Source organism: Pseudochaenichthys georgianus, unplaced genomic scaffold, assembly GCF_902827115.2.
Source record: "Pseudochaenichthys georgianus unplaced genomic scaffold, fPseGeo1.2 scaffold_556_arrow_ctg1, whole genome shotgun sequence".
NCBI lineage: Eukaryota > Metazoa > Chordata > Actinopteri > Perciformes > Channichthyidae > Pseudochaenichthys > Pseudochaenichthys georgianus.
The window spans coordinates 15,220-41,592 of NW_027263117.1; the positions used below are offsets into that span (position 1 = coordinate 15,220).

The 26,373-nt window shown below is 39.2% G+C and overlaps 1 protein-coding gene across 1 annotated transcript in view; it reads left to right on the forward strand.

The window, feature by feature from the left end:
• Positions 1-26,373, forward strand: part of clcn1b (chloride channel, voltage-sensitive 1b) — a gene marked incomplete at its 5' end in the record, with an annotated part of 59,686 nt that overhangs the window by 13,901 nt on the left and 19,412 nt on the right. The window contains 3 exons of the mRNA XM_034079184.1: positions 5,394-5,439; positions 5,543-5,669; positions 6,069-6,126. Coding sequence (XP_033935075.1) covers positions 5,394-5,439; positions 5,543-5,669; positions 6,069-6,126 — 231 coding nt within the window. The remainder of the gene's footprint in view (positions 1-5,393; positions 5,440-5,542; positions 5,670-6,068; positions 6,127-26,373) is intronic.

A 26,373-nucleotide genomic window follows, 5' to 3' on the forward strand; every position in this document is an offset into this window, starting at 1 on the left:
TGGGGCTCAGAGCCTCAAAATACTGAAATCTGTATTTTTTAAAATCTTTTCCTTCTAATTTATTATTCTTTTCTAAATAACACACTGTTATTTACTCAACAATAACACACAATTATCCTTGTTTTTATTTATTCATTTAATTCTATAATCTTGGGCTTTTTAGCCGTAAATAAAGTCACCGGAAACAGACGGGACATTTTGAGCGATACACACCACAAACCCACTAAACTGATTACCCAAGATCCTCAGCTTGAAGCTTGTTGATTGGATGTTTTAGCCGCAATGCACGCTGGGATATGGTGTTGATATGATATGGAGATATGATATCCGACAACGAAAAATAAAATAATACCTAATTCAGAGTGTGCTTGCTTTTCTCTTTGGAAGTCATCACATAACGGCATTGTAATACACGGTTCGGCTGCATTACATATTACACATCTGCCGTAATTCTTTATTTATAGAGAGAGACAAACAGGAGAACTGCTGCCAAAACTGAATACTTGACGTGGATCATAAATATATCAACAATTAAACAACATCTTCAATTTCTTTTCACAAAATACGTCTCCTTGCAGTATCAATAGTAATTCGGCTGACTTTTATATTTGATCCAATTGGTATATAGGTTATATGTACACCATAACGGTGCACCGGTGCACAGCTGATCGAAAAGGACTTGTAGTTTTTAAAGATATTACTGATTTTCTTTGAATATAAGAATCTAAATACTGAGTTGAGAGAATAGTCAGGGGATTTGGGTGATGGGAGACACATCTATGGAATCACAATTTCAATAGCTTACTATTAAATGACGGATAGCCTATGCCTTTCTGTCTGTGATGTTTTACAAATCAGATATTAATGTGTAGAAGTAAAACAAGAGAAATAGTATAGCAATATCCTGTAAAATTATGTAAAAACATGAATAAAACTACACATCTTCAGATGTTATACATAAGTGTCTACACTAATAATACAAAGTTATTATTAGTATGCTGTGTGTACCTTGTGTGCACCGCCTAGTGGTTAAAGCATGTTATTGAATTATTTTTGTTGAATAATCTTATTTGATCAAAACAATATTAAGAGTACATACTTTCATAGGGGGAAAGTAGAAGGTCAATGATAGAAATATAGAATATAAAAAGTCAAGAAGATACTAAGTGATCTCTACAATAAAACAGTTTAGTGCTGGATGTACAAAGATATTAATAGGAGGATGTGCAAAACAGAAAAACGAATTAACCTTTATTAACACATTAAAAAATACTTTAGGTTAAGGTCTTCTTTTAAACAAGAAAAAAGCTCTGGGGGTATCTATCTACAGATGAATATTAAGCCTGACAAAGTACTTAACGTCTAAAATATTGCTTTCCTGCAATGTTAACTATGTTGAAACACTTATTTTAAATGATATTATACACATTAATTATACTCTTATGTATGTAGATAGAATAAGAAATGTGCAGAATATGACAGTTTAATGGTGGAGGTATACAGTACACACATATTGATAGATGTCTGTTGAGGAACCTGCGACCCAAGTTGTGTATAAGATCAATACACCTTAGAAAACCTTGAAATCTTGAAAGGGATATGCAAAATAGCCATTATACAGTTTTTAATTAACTATTAGTAGAGAATAACGAGTAATGAATATACTTTATAAAGATCTGCAGATAAATGTTTAGTCTTCTCAAGCACCAACTATCAAATATCTCTCCTGATTGTTGGCACTTGAAAATCACCTTCCCTGAATTGTATTCAGGTGTAACTAAAGTCTGCTTCAAGGGTTGTTTATATTCCACATCATTAATCAGAATCTGCAAAGTAACTAAACTAAATGTAGTGGAGTAAAAATACCAGGTTAACCTCTGAATTGTAGTGGAGTAGAATTACAAAGTAACAATGAGCTGTCGTGTGGGTATATATTAATGCTGCCCATTATGGATACAAGCGATTTTCACCCATTTAGTAATTACATGTTTTAAATGTGTACACACCAATGTGTTTCCTATCGCCTAAACCTCCAGGGCTGTACACAGTTTAATACTGTCAACTTCTACATTTGGGAAAAACGTCTTTTAAAACTACAATTCCCAGTAGAGACGTGCCATAGAGAACATGTTGCGAAACACAATAGCCAGCATGTGTAGTTCTGGTGGGGCGTTCGAGTCCAGTTTTGAATAGTCTGCCGTGGTTTCGTTCCATTTCAAAGAGCTTGACGCTCGGCGTAACCTTGGCGCAACATCACGGGGTTTGTCAACGGGACTGTAGTCCCAAACGATAGCTGGGGATTATGGGTAGTGTAGTGTCTTGGGCCATCCTAAATCTCGAAATGTCCCGTCTGTTTCTGGTGACTTTATTTACGGCTAAAAAGCATGCTAAAATGCCCAAGATTATAGAATTAAACGAATAAATAAAAACAAGGATAATTGTGTGCTATTGTTGAGTAAATAACAGTGTGTTATTGAGAAAAGAATAACAAATTAGAAGGAAGAGATTTTAAAAAATACAGATTTCAGTATTTTGAATCTCTAAAACCCATTTCTTTTCCTCAAAGACGACAAAAAAAGTCCGACATTATACGATTTAAAATAAAAACAAATAAATAAAAAGATAAAGCACTGGCATGTAATACGTTAGAATAAATAGAATGGTTTTGAATAATAGATGACAGTAAAATCTACTTCACTTTACAGCCCCGCCCACTTTTGGGGAAACCAACGCTGTCATTTGAACGGCGATCAAGCCTGAAGCCACAGAGCTCTTCTGTTACTGTCCTTTCTTCTTAGAGGAAGTACAGAAACACGTAACTCTGGATTTGTTTTAATGTTTGAGGTGCAATGAACGACACAGCAGCTTTTTGGCATGTTAAAACTATTATGTTCTGCCTCGCACATGAGTAACAGCTGGCGAAATTACAGCCTCGCCTACTGATTTTAATTTAACCATATATCGAGCCCGATTGTCGATTTCAAAGGTGTGCTCTAAAATGATATTTATAAATGACTATTATCATTATTATAAGCAAGACAATAAATGGCAAAGATATGTAGAAAATAAACGTATTTCAGATACGTTCATAAGGAACGTAACCTGGGAGAAAACATGTTTCTAGAAGATATGTAGAAAATAAACGTATTTGAGATACGTTCATAACAAACGTAACGTGGGAGTAAATACGTTTCTAGCTAAACGTAATTGAGAATGCAGTTTAGTTCTGTGGGAACGTAATTTTTAGGAGACAGGGTTGTTTGTTAATAGTTCTATCGCTCGAAGTGGAGTCGAAAGAGATGCGTTTTCAGTCTGCGCCGGAAGGTGTGTAAGCTATCTGCTGTCCTGATGTCGATGGGGAGCTCATTCCACCATTTTGGAGCCAGGATAACAAACCCACGTGTTTTTGCTGATGGGAACTTGGGTCCCCCTCGCAGCGAGGGTGCAGCGAGCCGTTTGGCTGATGCAGAGCGGAGTGCACGTGCTGGGGTGTACGGTTTAACCATGTCCTGGATGTAGGAAGGGCCAGATCCATTCGCAGCATGGTACGCAAGTACCAGTGTCTTGAAGTGGATTCTAGCAGTTACCGGAAGCCAGTGGAGGGAGCGGAGGAGGGGAGTGGTGTGGGAACATGTAGGAAGGTTGAAGACCAGGCGAGCCGCTGCATTCTGGATGAGCTGCAGAGGTCGGATGGCACATGCAGGTAGACCAGCCAGGAGGGAGTTGTCTAGGCGTGAGGTGACGAGAGCCTGGACCAGAACCTGCGTTGCTTTCTGGGTCAGCTGGGGACGTATCCTTCCTGCGGAGGACCGAGCCCCGTTCAACTCACTAGCAACACAGAGTGGGCTTCGCTCGTGTGGAGGCTAATGCCAACTGTCATCGCCGGTGCCGAGCCCTGGGCCAGTAGTCCGCGCCACCTTTCTACCACACAATTCTACCGTGTTGCACTGCATGCTTTTTTTCCTCTCCTCCGCTGCATCCGTCAGCGGGCTCTGTGTCTCACACCGGGTCTTCTTCTGCGGCTTTTGCGGCTCCGCCACCTGGCTCCCGGCTCCAGTGGACACACACACACACACACACACACACGCACGCACCTTCTGGATTGGAGTTATTTTCCCCGTCTCTGGATGGATTTTTCAATGGTTTACAACAAATCCCTGGATTAGGATATGGAGTGATTCACAAAAACACAGGAAGTAAAGCTGCAGACACAGCTGAGGCCTGGTTCCACCTGCCCTGCTGTTAGCTACCTGCTAGCTAACCAACCTGTTAGCTTGCTGGACTACGGACTGCTAACCTCTGGATAACCACAAACTATCGATATTATATACTGATACCAACGACTGTTGACCTCTGGGTGAGTGCTGCTTCCTACCTCACTGGACTAACAATGGCTAATCTCAAACTATACTGCTTTTTCTTTGCGTTACTCGCCGCCTCCCCACCCCCTCCTGCACATAACAAATGCGAACCGACGCACTTAACATCAGCAGTGCTGCCCACCTGCGTAACAAACGGTATCCATACAGTAGGCAGAGACTATGACTCGTTGCTGATATTCAGGTTCCTTGGGCTAACACCAAACATAAACTCTGACACCATGCCACTACTATCTTGTGTGATTATGAGGTCTCTACACAAGATGATTACATTACATTCCACTGTCATTGTGCGCACAAAACAAACTAGGCATTGTGACTCACTGCTAGCTCTTGGCCGTGCCCTGATTGTATTATTACTGATGATATCGGGCAATGTGCATGTTCATCCTGGACCTTCTATTGTATGTAGCCCTAGTTCTGACCTGTGCCTTGATGTCAATTTTTGTCACAACGGTCTGAGTTTCCCTGACTTCTGCTCTCGTAAAGCTTTAGGTTTTCTACATGTAAATTCTAGAAGCTTACTGCCAAAAATTGACCAGATAAAAGTACTCGTTCACAGCTCAAATCCGGAGGTGCTTGTCATCACTGAGTCTTGGCTGAAGAAGAATATCCCAGACTCTGATATCGGCATCGCTGGTTATAATGTATTTAGGCAGGATAGATCATCTAAAGCTGGTAGAGTAGTCATATTCACAAAGCAACACCTCCAGTGTTCTATCGCCACTAGTAAATCTGTCCCCAAACAATTTGACCTACTTATCGTAACCATTAAACTGGCAAATAGCTCTACACTGACAGTCGCTGGCTGCTATCGCCCACCCTCTGCCCCAGCATGTACCCTACCTACTCTCAGCACCCTCCTGGCACCCCACACTCATTCTGAGTTTGTACTACTGGGGGATCTAAACTGGGACATGCTCAACCCTCCTGCGCAGGTCCAAAAACAATGGGACTCTCTTAATCTCTCGCAGATTATCCTTACTCCTACACGGTATGACACCAAAAATCCAGAAAAAGCCACCCTCCTTGATGTCATCCTCACAAATAACCCTGACAGGTACAAAACTGGCAGTCTTCTGTAGCGATCTCAGTGACCACTGTCTTATTGGCTGCATTCGTAATGGTGGCATAATTAAACAGCCAGTTCTTACCACTCACAGACGAATGCTGAAACATTTCGACGAACAAGCCTTCCTCTACGACCTGGCTGCTATCAAGTGGGACAGAATTAGCTTGATCCCTGACATCGATGCTGCATGGTCCTTCTTTTATGACTCCTTTAGTATGGTAATCAATAAACATGCTCCCATAAAAAAAATGAGGATAAAAAACCGATGCAGTCCTTGGTTTAACCGAGATTTAGCTGAACTGCTTCACCTCAAGAACTCCACCTGGCTCAGGGCTCGTCACTCAAAATCCCACGACGATTGGCTATCATTCAGGAAAATTAGAAATAAATATATACAGGCTATCCGCAAAGCCAAGGTTGATTACTTCCATAATCAATTCAACCTCTGTGGATCCAATCCAAGGACATTCTGGAAAACAGTGAAAGAGATGGAGAATAAACCCCCATCCTCTCATCTCCCTAACTCCCTCGTTATTGAGGACACAGTAGTCACCGGTAATGAACCCATAGCAGAGCTCTTTAACCAGCACTTTGTTAAATGTGGGAACATTTAACAGCTGAGCGTCCTGCTGGACACCACGTCTCTGAAAACCATCCCGCTGGTGGACTCTAAAGGTGGGATTCAAAAGATTTAAAGGGTTTATTGTCATGTGCACACAGCTACAGTGTAGAAATGGCAATGAAATTCTTCTGACCTGAGCTCCTCCAACAATGCAACATACAACACATGTTAAAACGTCTCTTGTTCTATAGATGCAAAGTTGAAAAGGAATAGTTTGACACTTTAACCTCTTAAGCCCCAAGCCTGTTTTTCAGGTTTCAGGCTCGAAAATGACATGCCCAAAACAAAGGACTATAACTTAACTTCTAAAAGGGTTATATTAATAATTTCTTTTATCAAAGCAAGGTCACATCTGTGAGTTGGATGTAGAAGTGTCAGAGTAAATCCAGATGGAACATAGTCAAAAAGTGTAAATTCTTGTCTCCGCCCAAATAGAACCCATTACTTATAGTGAAAACCACCCTTGAATGATGGGTTAGTAGCCTAAAAGCTTTAGGAATCCAAAGTATAACATATAATAAGTACCCTGTATCAAGATTGAGGCAAAACAAGTGAGAATTGACCTTTTTAGAGAGGTTTAGCAAAAAAAGGTCCAAGCGGACTAAGCTTTGGGCACATTTGGTTCATAGTGCCATACCTAAATTGTATAACATTTAATTATCACTATAGGTATTCATTCCATAAATAAAAAAATATATATTATTGTAAAAAAAATATGTGTGTGCGTGTGTCTGTGCGGTGTGTGTGTGTGTGTGGGAAGTTCCCTCTTTGCATGAGATGCATGTTACTTGCACAATAAAAATTAGGAAACTTAGGAAACATTTGACTCCAACTGGAGCAGATTTATTTAAAAAAAATTAGCAACACACAATACCAGAAGCATTTTTAGGGTAAAAAAAACAAACTTTATACAAACCCTGAATGTTACAGTATTACTCCAGTAAGTCATAACAGTTCTTTTTGGAAGTGAAGCACAGAGGGACCTGCCACTTCCTGCAGCACACAGGTGTCTTCACCCTTCTGTTGCCAGCATCAGAGCACCTCCTGCAGTACCTCCTGACCTTGGTGGCATCTTCCCCATAATACTCGGGCATCCAGAAGCCATATCCTCATCGCCTTCCTCACTGTGGAAACAAATGTGGAAAAAACAAATAGATTAATTCTCTGGCTTGTACTTTCAAAAATGTAACTCAAATCAGAAATAATTTCTCTACAACAACAGCAGAACATCAATTTTGAGTGTGTGAAATAACATTATATCACTCAAAATGTATACCGTGTAAATTATGTGAGACGGGTTTCATATAATCTGTTCAATATTTAATATTAATATTCCGTCCGTCATATATGTGTGTATGTATATATATATATATATATATATACACATGTGTATATATATGTATGTGTATATATATGTATGTGTATATATATGTATGTGTGTATATATATATATATATGTGTATATGTATGTATATATATGTATGTGTATATATGTATGTGTGTATATATATTAGTGCTGTCAAAATTATCGCGTTAACGGCGGTAATTAATTTTTTGAATTAATTGCGTTAAAATATTTAACGCATTTAACGCATGTGCAGAATGGCCCGCCCCATACGTGCCACCAGTGGCAGCGCCAGGGTATGGCTGGGGTAGGCTACACCCATACCAAGAAATGGCTTAGCCCCACCATGAAACATGATGTTAAAGTAAGCAAAATTCAGTCTGCCAACTCGCGCGGAGTAAATTGCACAGACAGCAGTTAGTAAGATTGATTTCAGTAGCCACGGTTTTGAAAACTTTTGTCACGTAGTGATCGTCTTCTCAATAGAACATCTTTCATAACGGCGTGGTGTTGTTGCAGGAAGTCCCGACGGAGAATACTCTTGCTGTAGTACAGGGCAGAGCCATATAATAGTAATAATATGGCTCTGGTACAGGGCAGGGGTGCACATAACTGGTACGCAGGTTATGTGCGTAATCTGAAATGCGTACAGTCACTTGTGTCACAAAGCGCATTTGCGTACCGACGTACTTGTGAAGCTTTTCCAGAAGGCGGTTAGATCACCGGACGACAGAGTCGGTCTCCGTGTGCACAGACAGGGCTGCTGTTAACGTCGGTCTGTACAACGGAACTGTGCCAAAATTACGCCAACCGGCTGCGGAGGGAGACTCCCCCCCTCTCTGGAGAACTGCGCTACAACAGCTGATCACAACGTTCACACTCTGTGGTCACGAAGTACTCCACTAGCCGCCCCCCCCTGTCGGGTGTACTCCCCCGTTGATAGAAATCAACACGTAATGAATTAAGACCCCACGGTTTGATGATTGATAGGTGTGTGGGTTGTCTTTCATTTTGACATGCAGAAAAATGTTATAATAAACATACATACTGTATGTTAAATGGATATATCCGCCTGCTTTCATTTATCTTTCCATTCCCACAACAATATACATAAATAAATGGCATATTTTGGACATAGTTCGAATGGTGATTAATCATGATTAATTAATTTTTAAGCTGTGATTAATCTGATTAAAAATGTTAATCGTTTGACAGCCCTAATATATATATATATATATATATATATATATATGTATGTGTATATATATATGTATGTGTGTATATATATATAGGTGTATGTATATATATGTATATATGTATGTGTATATATATGTATGTATATATATGTATATATGTATGTATATATGTATATATATATGTGTATATATATGTATGTATATATGTATATATGTATGTATATATATATGTATGTATATATATATGTATGTGTGTATATATATATATGTGTATGTATATATATGTATATATGTATGTGTATATATATGTATGTATATATGTATGTATATATGTATATATATATGTATGTATATATATGTATATATATATATATGTATGTATATATATATATATATGTATATATATATATATGTATATATATATGTATGTATATGTGTATGTATATATATGTATATATATATATGTGTATGTATATATATGTATATATATATGTGTATGTATATATATATATGTATGTGTATATATGTGTATGTATATATATATGTGTATATATATGTATGTATATATATGTATATATATGTATGTATATATATATATATATGTGTATATATGTATATACATATATGTATATATGTATGTATATATATATATGTATATATGTATATTATATATATATATATATAGTTGTAAGTCACTTCGGATAAAAGCGTCAGCTAAATGAAATGTAATGTAATACCATACATGTATATGTCTTGTTTATTTCAACAACAAGAACAAGAAACGTCATCCATCTTCTCTGTCTGTTGTTGAGTGTGTGAAAGAACATTATATCACAAGATGGATGCCGTCGTGTTATTGTCACGTGTGTGAAATTACTATAGATGAATACACTGAGACGGACCGCTCTGCTACCCACAATTCAGTTCGGCGAAAAAGCGCGGCTACGTGACGTCACCCCATTGAAAGTGAATGGGCAGATTGGAGCTTTCGACGCTGTAGTGTCGACGGGCCGTTACGGCACGCAGTGTAAACAATAATGGCGGCACCCTGAATGTACCGGCTTTCGTCATTATCTACTTCAACAAACAATAAAAACATGAATACTTTTAACGACATTGATGAACCTGTGGTGGTTTCTGCGGTGGGGAAGAAACGCAAGCCATCGAAATGTAATCATGTACGTGAGGAGATTAAGAAAATGAGACACTCGGGAGGAGGAAAAATGCCGGCTGTCGCTTGTTATCATTCTCATACAAAAGCAAACTTCTGTCACGCAGACACATTGACCCCAGGGGATCTATTACAAAACGTTCAGTGTTTTTACTCTGGATCTACTAAAATCGAGCAGGATCAAGTCCCGGGGCCATCTAGTATTTAGCTCGGGCAATGAAGCCTCACCTGCTGGTTGCCCGATCGGGCAATCTATTATGCCAGTATCATGCAGCTCGCGGATCAGTAATGAGTCACCCGACAGTAAAACTAAACATAGGCCTATCTATAACTAGTTTAGGTAGTTTGAGAGGTAATTAAAATAGCTACGTGTGATATTCTAACCTGACGTGTGTGTGTTTTGTCCGCTCACCGCTGCATGTGGTCATGCAGAGCTGCGTGTCGACTCGTCAGCAGCAGCTGATCTCTCTCTCCCGTCAGATTAGACTTCACTCGCGTTTATGTCCATATCGATCAGATCCAGCTAGTTATAGCTAATGATAGGACTACCTGCTTATTAAAAGACACCTACACAATAAGTGTCGCTGTGCAACTGGGTGAGGCCACAAAGTATTGCGCAGCATTATGCATTTGTTTACATGGAGCCCCGAGGCATTACCAACAGATCAACGCACAATCAACCCACACAGGACATCTATTTCTCCACATTAAGTGTTAGCCATTAGAATTGACTATTCTTGTCTGTCACATACTCTTCTTGTCTGTCACATAAGTGGCGCAACTGAAGCGGTATTGCGCTAATAGGAAATGATTTTGACCGAAGAGATTTAGATTTGCCGGCTAACGGGAACTCTGTTACTGTTATGTATTTTTGCACAGTTTCAATATGAAAAATAAAATAGATCTATTGCATTTTGGAGGGGAAAAAACGTGTCATGGATTTATTGCATTTTGGGGGGGAAATGATCAGTTTTTAAAATAAATATTTGAAAATCTAATTCTGGATTTTAATTTGTAATGTTATTATAACCTCAAGATGCTATGTGAACGTTTGAAACAGAAAATAGTGGTTTTCACTTGCCACTTTTCTTGGTAAAGAAAATACATTTTTACTCAAATTAATCAACATGGATTTATAGCGTTTTGGAACCAAACTCTTCATTATAGTTACGCAAGCTCCTATCTCTGGAACCCATTGGTCGATTTGGGTGATTGACACCTTTTTTGAATCGTTAGAGCCAATCAAATCGAGTAGCAGTTTCAAAATACGTAAATACGTTACGCCTGCGGAGCCGGAGGGGGAGCTATGCGTAAACTGCATCTCCCGCAGCTGAAGCCACGGACTGTTAATCGTTGGACCTACTCTTCTGCCGTGAATGAAAGGATTGATTATCAGTAATCATTTTAAAGTGACAAGGGACTTTGGATTAACCTGAGCAGCGTTTTTATTCCTTTGAACACAACTTTTGATCACAAAACAGCCAAGGTAAGACCTAATTATTGTCATTGATTTGAAAAATGGCATTGTTTACTTGCTATGTTCTGGCTGCTAGCTCGGTTAATGTTGTGCCTGTAGTGATGGGGTGTATACCCATGGAATCTCAGCTTTCAGAAAATGTGTTGTTTGTGCAGAAAGTATGAATTATAAATGATCGTTTTTGTGAGTTATGAGCAGAAATAGCAAGTGCCCGTTTTTGACATGGGCTCATTTAGAGGCTTCTTGTGAGACTTTTTTTTCGTATCGTCAGTTAGCCAAGTTTCCTCCGGTCAGATGGGTATGGAATATTAATAGTTTCATGAATGACACTTCAGATATAGCACTGTTGCTACATATATAGCATTTTCGGACCCGAGCTCGGGTCCGTGGGGCTTAAGAGGTTAAGAAACAAACATATTCATACCTGCCAACCCTACCGATTTGGGCGGTAGTCTACCGACTTAGCTGACTTTCCCTACCGATTTTCAATCTTCCCAAACTATAACAAATAAAAATGACACTCCATAGACACTGGACTCGACTTTTGGCGGACACCGTTTGCAGCGTGTCTGTGATCGCGTCATACAAACAGTCCTCTGTGTTTCTGAAAGAGAAACAACGTGCAGACCGGGGGTAACGCTGCCTTTCCTCTGCACCCCCGGGGCTGATGGGTAATCACTCCCAAATGAGTTTAAGGGAACAGAGACGAGGCATTTGAGTCCCGCAGGATTTCCCCGTTAATATCTGTGTCTCGAAAACACATGTTGGCGAGTGAAAGACATCCAGTGTTTGGTCTTTTCCTGAAGCATCCTTCACCTACAGTGTCTCAGCTGAAAGAGGACCACAAACACACACAAAACATAATAACATTTTGAGATATTTATCTCCCATTCTTTCACTTTTTCTGATATTTTCAACACCAAATGTCGTTAATGTCTCTGTTTAGTGAACATTACATTACATTGCATTTAGCTGACGCTTTTATCCAAAGCGACTTACAATAAGTGCGTTCGACCAACAAAATACAAACTTGAAGAAAACAGAATCATAAGTACATCAGGTTTCATAGAGCCAAAACATTTCAAGTGCTACTCAACTGGCTTTAGATAAGCCAGCCCTTTGTTAGTATATAAGTGCTTTGTTACAACCCTGTCTCCTAAAAATTACGTTCCCACAGAACTAAACTGCATTCTCAATTACGTTTAGCTAGAAACGTATTTTCTCCCACGTTACGTTAGTTATGAACGTATCTCAAATACGTTTATTTTCTACATATCTTCTAGAAGCATATTTTCTTCCACGTTACGTTAGTTATGAATGTAACTTAAATACGTTTATTTTCTACATATCTTTGCCATTTATTGTCTTGCTTATAATAATGATAATTAGTTATTTATAAATATCATTTTAGAGCACACCTTTGAAATCGACAATCGGGCTCGATATATGGTTAAATTAAAATCAGTAGGCGAGGCTGTAATTTCGCCAGCTGTTACTCTCATGTGCGAGGCAGAACATAATAGTTTTAACATGCCAAAAAGCTGCTGTGTCGTTTATTGCACAGCAAACATTAAAACAAATCCAGAGTTACGTGTTTCTGTACTTCCTCTAAGAAGAAAGGACAGTAACAGAAGAGCTCTGTGACTTCAGGCTTGATCGCCGTTCAAATGACAGCGCTGGTTTCCCCAAAAGTGGGCGGGGCTGTAAAGTGAAGTAGATTTACTCTCATCTATTATTCAAAACCATTCTATTTATTCTAACGTAAATTACATGCCAGTGTTTTATCTTTTATTTATTTGTTTTTATTTTAAATCGTATAATGTCGGACTTTTTTTCCATCTGTGAGGAAAAGAAATGGGGCTCAGAGCCTCAAAATACTGAAATCTGTATTTTTTAAAATCTTTTCCTTCTAATTTATTATTCTTTTCTAAATAACACACTGTTATTTACTCAACAATAACACACAATTATCCTTGTTTTTATTTATTCATTTAATTCTATAATCTTGGGCTTTTTAGCCGTAAATAAAGTCACCGGAAACAGACGGGACATTTTGAGCGATACACACCACAAACCCACTAAACTGATTACCCAAGATCCTCAGCTTGAAGCTTGTTGATTGGATGTTTTAGCCGCAATGCACGCTGGGATATGGTGTTGATATGATATGGAGATATGATATCCGACAACGAAAAATAAAATAATACCTAATTCAGAGTGTGCTTGCTTTTCTCTTTGGAAGTCATCACATAACGGCATTGTAATACACGGTTCGGCTGCATTACATATTACACATCTGCCGTAATTCTTTATTTATAGAGAGAGACAAACAGGAGAACTGCTGCCAAAACTGAATACTTGACGTGGATCATAAATATATCAACAATTAAACAACATCTTCAATTTCTTTTCACAAAATACGTCTCCTTGCAGTATCAATAGTAATTCGGCTGACTTTTATATTTGATCCAATTGGTATATAGGTTATATGTACACCATAACGGTGCACCGGTGCACAGCTGATCGAAAAGGACTTGTAGTTTTTAAAGATATTACTGATTTTCTTTGAATATAAGAATCTAAATACTGAGTTGAGAGAATAGTCAGGGGATTTGGGTGATGGGAGACACATCTATGGAATCACAATTTCAATAGCTTACTATTAAATGACGGATAGCCTATGCCTTTCTGTCTGTGATGTTTTACAAATCAGATATTAATGTGTAGAAGTAAAACAAGAGAAATAGTACAGCAATATCCTGTAAAATTATGTAAAAACATGAATAAAACTACACATCTTCAGATGTTATACATAAGTGTCTACACTAATAATACAAAGTTATTATTAGTATGCTGTGTGTACCTTGTGTGCACCGCCTAGTGGTTAAAGCATGTTATTGAATTATTTTTGTTGAATAATCTTATTTGATCAAAACAATATTAAGAGTACATACTTTCATAGGGGGAAAGTAGAAGGTCAATGATAGAAATATAGAATATAAAAAGTCAAGAAGATACTAAGTGATCTCTACAATAAAACAGTTTAGTGCTGGATGTACAAAGATATTAATAGGAGGATGTGCAAAACAGAAAAACGAATTAACCTTTATTAACACATTAAAAAATACTTTAGGTTAAGGTCTTCTTTAAACAAGAAAAAAGCTCTGGGGGTATCTATCTACAGATGAATATTAAGCCTGACAAAGTACTTAACGTCTAAAATATTGCTTTCCTGCAATGTTAACTATGTTGAAACACTTATTTTAAATGATATTATACACATTAATTATACTCGTATGTATGTAGATAGAATAAGAAATGTGCAGAATATGACAGTTTAATGGTGGAGGTATACAGTACACACATATTGATAGATGTCTGTTGAGGAACCTGCGACCCAAGTTGTGTATAAGATCAATACACCTTAGAAAACCTTGAAATCTTGAAAGGGATATGCAAAATAGCCATTATACAGTTTTTAATTAACTATTAGTAGAGAATAACGAGTAATGAATATACTTTATAAAGATCTGCAGATAAATGTTTAGTCTTCTCAAGCACCAACTATCAAATATCTCTCCTGATTGTTGGCACTTGAAAATCACCTTCCCTGAATTGTATTCAGGTGTAACTAAAGTCTGCTTCAAGGGTTGTTTATATTCCACATCATTAATCAGAATCTGCAAAGTAACTAAACTAAATGTAGTGGAGTAAAAATACCAGGTTAACCTCTGAATTGTAGTGGAGTAGAATTACAAAGTAACAATGAGCTGTCGTGTGGGTATATATTAATGCTGCCCATTATGGATACAAGCGATTTTCACCCATTTAGTAATTACATGTTTTAAATGTGTACACACCAATGTGTTTCCTATCGCCTAAACCTCCAGGGCTGTACACAGTTTAATACTGTCAACTTCTACATTTGGGAAAAACGTCTTTTAAAACTACAATTCCCAGTAGAGACGTGCCATAGAGAACATGTTGCGAAACACAATAGCCAGCATGTGTAGTTCTGGTGGGGCGTTCGAGTCCAGTTTTGAATAGTCTGCCGTGGTTTCGTTCCATTTCAAAGAGCTTGACGCTCGGCGTAACCTTGGCGCAACATCACGGGGTTTGTCAACGGGACTGTAGTCCCAAACGATAGCTGGGGATTATGGGTAGTGTAGTGTCTTGGGCCATCCTAAATCTCGAAATGTCCCGTCTGTTTCTGGTGACTTTATTTACGGCTAAAAAGCATGCTAAAATGCCCAAGATTATAGAATTAAACGAATAAATAAAAACAAGGATAATTGTGTGCTATTGTTGAGTAAATAACAGTGTGTTATTGAGAAAAGAATAACAAATTAGAAGGAAGAGATTTTAAAAAATACAGATTTCAGTATTTTGAATCTCTAAAACCCATTTCTTTTCCTCAAAGACGACAAAAAAAGTCCGACATTATACGATTTAAAATAAAAACAAATAAATAAAAGATAAAGCACTGGCATGTAATACGTTAGAATAAATAGAATGGTTTTGAATAATAGATGACAGTAAAATCTACTTCACTTTACAGCCCCGCCCACTTTTGGGGAAACCAACGCTGTCATTTGAACAGCGATCAAGCCTGAAGCCACAGAGCTCTTCTGTTACTGTCCTTTCTTCTTAGAGGAAGTACAGAAACACGTAACTCTGGATTTGTTTTAATGTTTGAGGTGCAATGAACGACACAGCAGCTTTTTGGCATGTTAAAACTATTATGTTCTGCCTCGCACATGAGAGTAACAGCTGGCGAAATTACAGCCTCGCCTACTGATTTTAATTTAACCATATATCGAGCCCGATTGTCGATTTCAAAGGTGTGCTCTAAAATGATATTTATAAATGACTATTATCATTGTTATAAGCAAGACAATAAATGGCAAAGATATGTAGAAAATAAACGTATTTCAGATACGTTCATAAGGAACGTAACCTGGGAGAAAACATGTTTCTAGAAGATATGTAGAAAATAAACGTATTTGAGATACGTTCATAACAAACGTAACGTGGGAGTAAATACGTTTCTAGCTAAACGTAATTGAGAATGCAGTTTAGTTCTGTGGGAACGTAATTTTTAGGAGACAGGGTTGTTTGTTAATAGTTCTATCGCTCGAAGTGGAGTCGAAAGAGATGAGTTTTCAGTCTGCGCCGGAAGGTGTGTAAGCTATCTGCTGTCCTGATGTCGATGGGGAGCTCATTCCACCATTTTGGAGCCAGGATAACAAACCCACGTGTTTTTGCTGATGGGAACTTGGGTCCCCCTCGCAGCGAGGGTGCAGCGAGCCGTTTGGCTGATGCAGAGCGGAGTGCACGTGCTGGGGTGTACGGTTTAACCATGTCCTGGATGTAGGAAGGGCCAGATCCATTCGCAGCATGGTACGCAAGTACCAGTGTCTTGAAGTGGATTCTAGCAGTTACCGGAAGCCAGTGGAGGGAGCGGAGGAGGGGAGTGGTGTGGGAACATGTAGGAAGGTTGAAGACCAGGCGAGCCGCTGCATTCTGGATGAGCTGCAGAGGTCGGATGGCACATGCAGGTAGACCAGCCAGGAGGGAGTTGTCTAGGCGTGAGGTGACGAGAGCCTGGACCAGAACCTGCGTTGCTTTCTGGGTCAGCTGGGGACGTATCCTTCCTGCGGAGGACCGAGCCCCGTTCAACTCACTAGCAACACAGAGTGGGCTTCGCTCGTGTGGAGGCTAATGCCAACTGTCATCGCCGGTGCCGAGCCCTGGGCCAGTAGTCCGCGCCACCTTTCTACCACACAAGTTCTACCGTGTTGCACTGCATGCTTTTTTTCCTCTCCTCCGCTGCATCCGTCAGCGGGCTCTGTGTCTCACACCGGGTCTTCTTCTGCGGCTTTTGCGGCTCCGCCACCTGGCTCCCGGCTCCAGTGGACACACACACACACACACACACGCACGCACCTTCTGGATTGGAGTTATTTTCCCCGTCTCTGGATGGATTTTTCAATGGTTTACAACAAATCCCTGGATTAGGATATGGAGTGATTCACAAAAACACAGGAAGTAAAGCTGCAGACACAGCTGAGGCCTGGTTCCACCTGCCCTGCTGTTAGCTACCTGCTAGCTAACCAACCTGTTAGCTTGCTGGACTACGGACTGCTAACCTCTGGATAACCACAAACTATCGATATTATATACTGATACCAACGACTGTTGACCTCTGGGTGAGTGCTGCTTCCTACCTCACTGGACTAACAATGGCTAATCTCAAACTATACTGCTTTTTCTTTGCGTTACTCGCCGCCTCCCCACCCCCTCCTGCACATAACAAATGCGAACCGACGCACTTAACATCAGCAGTGCTGCCCACCTGCGTAACAAACGGTATCCATACAGTAGGCAGAGACTATGACTCGTTGCTGATATTCAGGTTCCTTGGGCTAACACCAAACATAAACTCTGACACCATGCCACTACTATCTTGTGTGATTATGAGGTCTCTACACAAGATGATTACATTACATTCCACTGTCATTGTGCGCACAAAACAAACTAGGCATTGTGACTCACTGCTAGCTCTTGGCCGTGCCCTGATTGTATTATTACTGATGATATCGGGCAATGTGCATGTTCATCCTGGACCTTCTATTGTATGTAGCCCTAGTTCTGACCTGTGCCTTGATGTCAATTTTTGTCACAACGGTCTGAGTTTCCCTGACTTCTGCTCTCGTAAAGCTTTAGGTTTTCTACATGTAAATTCTAGAAGCTTACTGCCAAAAATTGACCAGATAAAAGTACTCGTTCACAGCTCAAATCCGGAGGTGCTTGTCATCACTGAGTCTTGGCTGAAGAAGAATATCCCAGACTCTGATATCGGCATCGCTGGTTATAATGTATTTAGGCAGGATAGATCATCTAAAGCTGGTAGAGTAGTCATATTCACAAAGCAACACCTCCAGTGTTCTATCGCCACTAGTAAATCTGTCCCCAAACAATTTGACCTACTTATCGTAACCATTAAACTGGCAAATAGCTCTACACTGACAGTCGCTGGCTGCTATCGCCCACCCTCTGCCCCAGCATGTACCCTACCTACTCTCAGCACCCTCCTGGCACCCCACACTCATTCTGAGTTTGTACTACTGGGGGATCTAAACTGGGACATGCTCAACCCTCCTGCGCAGGTCCAAAAACAATGGGACTCTCTTAATCTCTCGCAGATTATCCTTACTCCTACACGGTATGACACCAAAAATCCAGAAAAAGCCACCCTCCTTGATGTCATCCTCACAAATAACCCTGACAGGTACAAAACTGGCGTCTTCTGTAGCGATCTCAGTGACCACTGTCTTATTGGCTGCATTCGTAATGGTGGCATAATTAAACAGCCAGTTCTTACCACTCACAGACGAATACTGAAACATTTCGACGAACAAGCCTTCCTCTACGACCTGGCTGCTATCAAGTGGGACAGAATTAGCTTGATCCCTGACATCGATGCTGCATGGTCCTTCTTTTATGACTCCTTTAGTATGGTAATCAATAAACATGCTCCCATAAAAAAAAATGAGGATAAAAAACCGATGCAGTCCTTGGTTTAACCGAGATTTAGCTGAACTGCTTCACCTCAAGAACTCCACCTGGCGCAGGGCTCGTCACTCAAAATCCCACGACGATTGGCTATCATTCAGGAAAATTAGAAATAAATATATACAGGCTATCCGCAAAGCCAAGGTTGATTACTTCCATAATCAATTCAACCTCTGTGGATCCAATCCAAGGACATTCTGGAAAACAGTGAAAGAGATGGAGAATAAACCCCCATCCTCTCATCTCCCTAACTCCCTCGTTATTGAGGACACAGTAGTCACCGGTAATGAACGCATAGCAGAGCTCTTTAACCAGCACTTTGTTAAATGTGGGAACCTATTTGGCTCTATAGCCTCCTAAGCCCCCCACCAACACTCCGCCACCCAGCCCCTCTAGCGCAGCCCCACGTCACAGCTTCTGCCTACAGGAAGTTAGTGAGAACGATGTGCTGGAGGTCCTTAGCAAACTTGACCCCAACAAACCTGCAGGTCTTGATGGGCTAGACCCCTTCTTTTTTAAAGTTGCAGCCCCGATTATTGCAGAAGCTATCTCCCACCTTTGTAATCTGTCCATACAGACAGCAGTGCTACCTTCTGCCTGGAAGGCAGCTTTAGTGCAACCTTTGTTTAAAGGGGGAAACCATGCTGACCCCAACTGCTATCGTCCAATATCCATTCTACCCTGTATAGCGAAAGTGTTCGAAAAGTTAGTTTGCAAACAGCTAACATGGTTTCTGAAGACTTACAACATACTATCTGACATGCAGTCTGGGTTCCGTGCAGGACATGGGTGTGAGACGGCGACTCTCAAAGTCCTAAATGATATCATCAATGCCCTTGACTCCAGACAATACTGTGCTGCCATTTTCATCGATCTTGCCAAAGCCTTCGACACTGTAGATCACCAACTGCTTCTGGGAAAGCTTAGATGCATTGGTGTCACTAACCAATCGATAGCCTGGTTTGAAAACTACCTGTCCATGCGCACCCAGTGTGTAAAATCTGAAAATCTGATGACACAGCCCCTATCCATCTCCAAGGGAGTACCACAAGGCTCTATTCTAGCACCCATCCTATTCTCAATATATATAAATGACATGGAGAAATCAGTGGGCAACTCCTCTATCCACCTATATGCTGATGACACGATTCTGTACACTGCTGGCCCTTCCCCGGATACTGTCCTGACAACTCTTCAGGATAGTTTTCAGAGAATCCAGTCCCATCTCTCTGCCCTCGGCCTGGTCCTGAACACCACTAAAACCAAGATCATGTGGTTTGGCCGCGGTGGTGCCTCCCAAACTGGCACTATTGTGACCGCCGATGGCCGGGACCTCGAAATAGTTAAATCTTATAAATACCTTGGATTTTGGATTGACAGTAATCTGTCATTCAAAGAACATCTCTCCAAAATTCAGACCAAGGTTAAAGCTAGACTCAGCTTTCTATACAGGAATCGCTTCTCATTCACTTCATCTGCTAAACTCTCTCTGGTCCAGATGACTGTCCTTCCTCTGTTCGACCACGGTGATACCATCTACCGCTCGGCGTGTAAAGGAGCTCTCGATCATTTAGACGTTCTGTATCACTCCGCCATCCGCTTCGCCACCAATGCCCCCTACAGGACACACCACTGTGACCTGTACTCTCTGGCTAACTGGCCCTCTCTTGAGACCAGACGCAACATCCACTGGCTGATGTTTGTTTACAAAACACTCCTAGGCCTCACTCCCTTCTACCTCACACAATTACTGCAACTCCGCACACCCCAACGCACAACACCCGGTCAGCTACAAGCATCCTGCTAAAGATCCCTAAAGCCCATACATCCTTTGGCCGCTCCGCCTTTCAGTTTGCAGCGGCAGATAGCTGGAATACCGTTCAAAAAACATTAAAAATGAAAACCTTTGTCTCCCCCCGCACCTTCAATGTCACTATTATTGACACCCTGGTACACACATGTAGCTGCTTTGCCTGATGCTGATTTTAATGACTGATTGAACCACAGCAATATTGTTTTAGAGTTTTTATATGTTTAACTGCTGTGCCTGTCATCTTTGCTCTATGTGTTTGTGTTGTCTCCTGGGTTCTGTAGTGCCCGGAGTGTGTCTTTTTATTTCCTCCCAAACCCCATCCCCTCAGGAAGCCTTTGCCTCCTGTCAGGTCATCATTGTAAATAAGAATTTGTTCTTAATTGATTTTCCTGGATAAATAAAGGTTCTACTACTACTACTACTACTACTACTGATGTTGTAAAGCGTGTATCTGCAGCAGCGGGTTGTAGCAGCGATGTGAACTACAGCAATCTGAAAGAATGTACATTATTTATATCACACTTTAAGTGTAGACTATGGAAGCCCATTTCCGCCACTTGAAAAAAATAAAATCCCCATGAAAAGTCATGAGATAAAAAAGTCGAAATAATGAGATAAAAAGTCATAATAATGAGATAAAAAGTCATAATTATGAGATAAAAAAGTCGAAATTATGAGATAAAAAGTCATAATTATGAGATAAAAAAGTCGAAATTATGAGATAAAAAGTCATAATAATGAGATAAAAAGTCATAATTATGAGATAAGAAAGTCGAAATAATGAGATAAAAGTCATAATTATGAGATAAGAAGTGCGCATGCGCTGCAGTGGCGCTGTCTTTAAAGGTCCCTTCATCACCTTGCTGCTCTCCACCATGCAAACGGCATCTAGTCCTAAATAAGGTAACTGTTACAGGTGACTTTTGTAAATGTTAGATGTTACATATAGCCTATATTGCAGCTAAACTACAACAATGCAGTTCATAGCTTTGACATGACCTGTTATGAATATAATATATATGCCTATAGTTTTGTGGTAACGTTCACGCCACTAATGACAATAGTGTAGGCATACTGCTGCTGTGAGTTGCTCTAACTCTAACCCGTGAACGTTACCACACAACTATAGGCATATATATTATATTCATAACAGGTCATGTCAAAGCTATGAACTGCATTGTTGTAGTTTAGCTAAACTAGGCTATATGTAACATCTAACATTTACAAAAGTCACCTGTAATAGTTACCTTATTTAGGACTAGATGCCGTTTGCATGGTGGAGAGCAGCAAGGTGATGAAGGGACCTTTAAAGACAGCGCCACTGCAGCGCATGCGCACTTTTTATCTCATAATTATGACTTCTTATCTCATTATTTCGACTTTTTTATCTCATTATGACTTTTCATGGGGATTATATTTTTTTCAAGTGGCGGAAATGGGCTTCCATAGTAGACAAATGCAGGAAATTACTTTTTTAATGCAGTATTTTCTGATTTATGGCGCAACACAAAGATATATCGCTCTGTGCAAACCTTTGACTCTAAGTCAACAACATGAAACAAGAATATGAACCTGGCTTTATCCAATGTTCACACAAGTGTGCTACATCCTGACACATCCTTCATCTACACTGTCTCAACTGAAAGAGGACCAGACACACATTACAAATATAATAAAATGTGGAGACTTTGGGATATTTATCTCCCATTATTTAACTTTTCGGGCATTTTACAGACTAGACATGTCGTTGATGTCACTGTTTACCAAACTACCACTTTTTCTGAAAAATGCATAAAATGATGCAATATATGTTAAATACATGGTTTAAACATCTAATTACTGGGGTTCCATTTCTTCTGATTACCTAATTTGGGCGTGCACATTTGCCGCGCGCAAACCTACCTCTTTTGGATTTGGAAAGGTTGGCATGTATGCATATTTATGAGTCTCATGTCTGTCCGCTGAATGTGATGCCACACAGCCAGGAGGTTAGCTTAGCATTAACATTAGAATCAATGCGAACTGCTCGCACCACACTGACAAAAGTAAAGCAAACATTAAAGGGTGATTCATATGTGTACATGCATTTATAGTTGTGCTTCGGTACGTCTCTCTGTAGTTAGAAGTTACAACGCTTAAATGCAAGATGGCGTTTGTTTTTTCTATGCTACTGTGTTCAGTTTATTGTATACCCAACCCTGTCTCCTAAAAATTACGTTCCCACAGAAAAACTGCATTCTCAATTACGTTTAGCTAGAAACGTATTTACTCCCACGTTACGTTTGTTATGAACGTATCTCAAATACGTTTATTTTCTACATATCTTCTAGAAACATGTTTTTTCCCAGGTTACGTTCCTTATGAACGTATCTGAAATACGTTTATTTTCTACATATCTTTGCCATTTATTGTCTTGCTTATAATAATGATAATAGTCATTTATAAATATCATTTTAGAGCACACCTTTGAAATCGACAATCGGGCTCGATATATGGTTAAATTAAAATCAGTAGGCGAGGCTGTAATTTCGCCAGCTGTTACTCTCATGTGCGAGGCAGAACATAATAGTTTTAACATGCCAAAAAGCTGCTGTGTCGTTCATTGCACCTCAAACATTAAAACAAATCCAGAGTTACGTGTTTCTGTACTTCCTCTAAGAAGAAAGGACAGTAACAGAAGATCTCTGTGGCTTCAGGCTTGATCGCCGTTCAAATGACAGCCTTGGTTTCCCCAAAAGTGGGCGGGGCTGTAAAGTGAAGTAGATTTTACTGTCATCTATTATTCAAAACCATTCTATTTATTCTAACGTATTACATGCCAGTGCTTTATCTTTTATTTATTTGTTTTTATTTTAAATCGTATAATGTCGGACTTTTTTTGTCGTCTTTGAGGAAAAGAAATGGGGTTTAGAGATTCAAAATACTGAAATCTGTATTTTTTAAAATCTCTTCCTTCTAATTTGTTATTCTTTTCTCAATAACACACTGTTATTTACTCAACAATAGCACACAATTATCCTTGTTTTTATTTATTCGTTTAATTCTATAATCTTGGGCATTTTAGCATGCTTTTTAGCCGTAAATAAAGTCACCAGAAACAGACGGGACATTTCGAGATTTAGGATGGCCCAAGACACTACACTACCCATAATCCCCAGCTATCGTTTGGGACTACAGTGTCGTTGACAAACCCCGTGATGTTGCGCCAAGGTTACGCCGAGCGTCAAGCTCTTTGAAATGGAACGAAACCACGGCAGACTATTCAAAACTGGACTCGAACGCCCCACCAGAACTACACATGCTGGCTATTGTGTTTCGCAACATGTTCTCTATGGCACGTCTCTACTGGGAATTGTAGTTTTAAAAGACGTTTTTCCCAAATGTAGAAGTTGACAGTATTAAACTGTGTACAGCCCTGGAGGTTTAGGCGATAGGAAACACATTGGTGTGTACACATTTAAAACATCTAATTACTAAATGGGTGAAAATCGCTTGTATCCATAATGGGCAGCATTAATATATACCCACACGACAGCTCATTGTTACTTTGTTATTCTACTCCACTACAATTCAGAGGTTAACCTGGTATTTTTACTCCACTACATTTAGTTTAGTTACTTTGCAGATTCTGATTAATGATGTGGAATATAAACAACCCTTAAAGCAGACTTTAGTTACACCTGAATACAATTCAGGGAAGGTGATTGTCAAGTGCCAACAATCAGGAGAGATATTTGATAGTTGGTGCTTGAGAAGACTAAACATTTATCTGCAGATCTTTATAAAGTATATTCATTACTCGTTATTCTCTACTAATAGTTAATTAAAAACTGTATAATGGCTATTTTGCACATCCCTTTCAAGATTTCAAGGTTTTCTAAGGTGTATTGATCTTATACACAACTTGGGTCGCAGGTTCCTCAACAGACATCTATCAATATGTGTGTACTGTATACCTCCACCATTAAACTGTCATATTCTGCACATTTCTTATTCTATCTACATACATAAGAGTATAATTAATGTGTATAATATCATTTAAAATAAGTGTTTCAACATAGTTAACATTGCAGGAAAGCAATATTTTAGACGTTAAGTACTTTGTCAGGCTTAATATTCATCTGTAGATAGATACCCCCAGAGCTTTTTTCTTGTTTAAAAGAAGACCTTAACCTAAAGTATTTTTTAATGTGTTAATAAAGGTTAATTCGTTTTTCTGTTTTGCACATCCTCCTATTAATATCTTTGAACATCCAGCACTAAACTGTTTTATTGTAGAGATCACTTAGTATCTTCTTGACTTTTTATATTCTATATTTCTATCATTGACCTTCTACTTTCCCCCTATGAAAGTATGTACTCTTAATATTGTTTTGATCAAATAAGATTATTCAACAAAAATAATTCAATAACATGCTTTAACCACTAGGCGGTGCACACAAGGTACACACAGCATACTAATAATAACTTTGTATTATTAGTGTAGACACTTATGTATAACATCTGAAGATGTGTAGTTTTATTCATGTTTTTACATAATTTGTGTTTGGGTGATGTGTCTCCCATCACCCAAATCCCCTGACTATTCTCTCAACTCAGTATTTAGATTCTTATATTCAAAGAAAATCAGTAATATCTTTAAAAACTACAAGTCCTTTTTTATCAGCTGTGCACCGTTATGGTGTAAATATAACCTATATACCAATTGGATCAAATATAAAAGTCAGCCGAATTACTATTGATACTGCAAGGAGACGTATTTTGTGAAAAGAAATTGAAGATGTTGTTTAATTGTTGATATATTTATGATCCACGTCAAGTATTCAGTTTTGGCAGCAGTTCTCCTGTTTGTCTCTCTCTATAAATAAAGAATTATGGCAGATGTGTAATATGTAATGCAGCCGAACCGTGTATTACAATGCCGTTATGTGATGACTTCCAAAGAGAAAAGCAAGCACACTCTGAATTAGGTATTATTTTATTTTTCGTTGTCGGATATCATATCTCCATATCATATCAACACCATATCCCAGCGTGCATTGCGGCTAAAACATCCAATCAACAAGCTTCAAGCTGAGGATCTTGGGTAATCAGTTTAGTGGGTTTGTGGTGTGTATCGCTCAAAATGTCCCGTCTGTTTCCGGTGACTTTATTTACGGCTAAAAAGCCCAAGATTATAGAATTAAATGAATAAATAAAAACAAGGATAATTGTGTGTTATTGTTGAGTAAATAACAGTGTGTTATTTAGAAAAGAATAATAAATTAGAAGGAAAAGATTTTAAAAAATACAGATTTCAGTATTTTGAATCTCTAAACCCCATTTCTTTTCCTCACAGACGGAAAAAAAGTCCGACATTATACGATTTAAAATAAAAACAAATAAATAAAAGATAAAACACTGGCATGTAATTTACGTTAGAATAAATAGAATGGTTTTGAATAATAGATGAGAGTAAATCTACTTCACTTTACAGCCCCGCCCACTTTTGGGGAAACCAGCGCTGTCATTTGAACGGCGATCAAGCCTGAAGTCACAGAGATCTTCTGTTACTGTCCTTTCTTCTTAGAGGAAGTACAGAAACACGTAACTCTGGATTTGTTTTAATGTTTGAGGTGCAATGAACGACACAGCAGCTTTTTGGCATGTTAAAACTATTATGTTCTGCCTCGCTCATGAGAGTAACAGCTGGCGAAATTACAGCCTCGCCTACTGATTTTAAT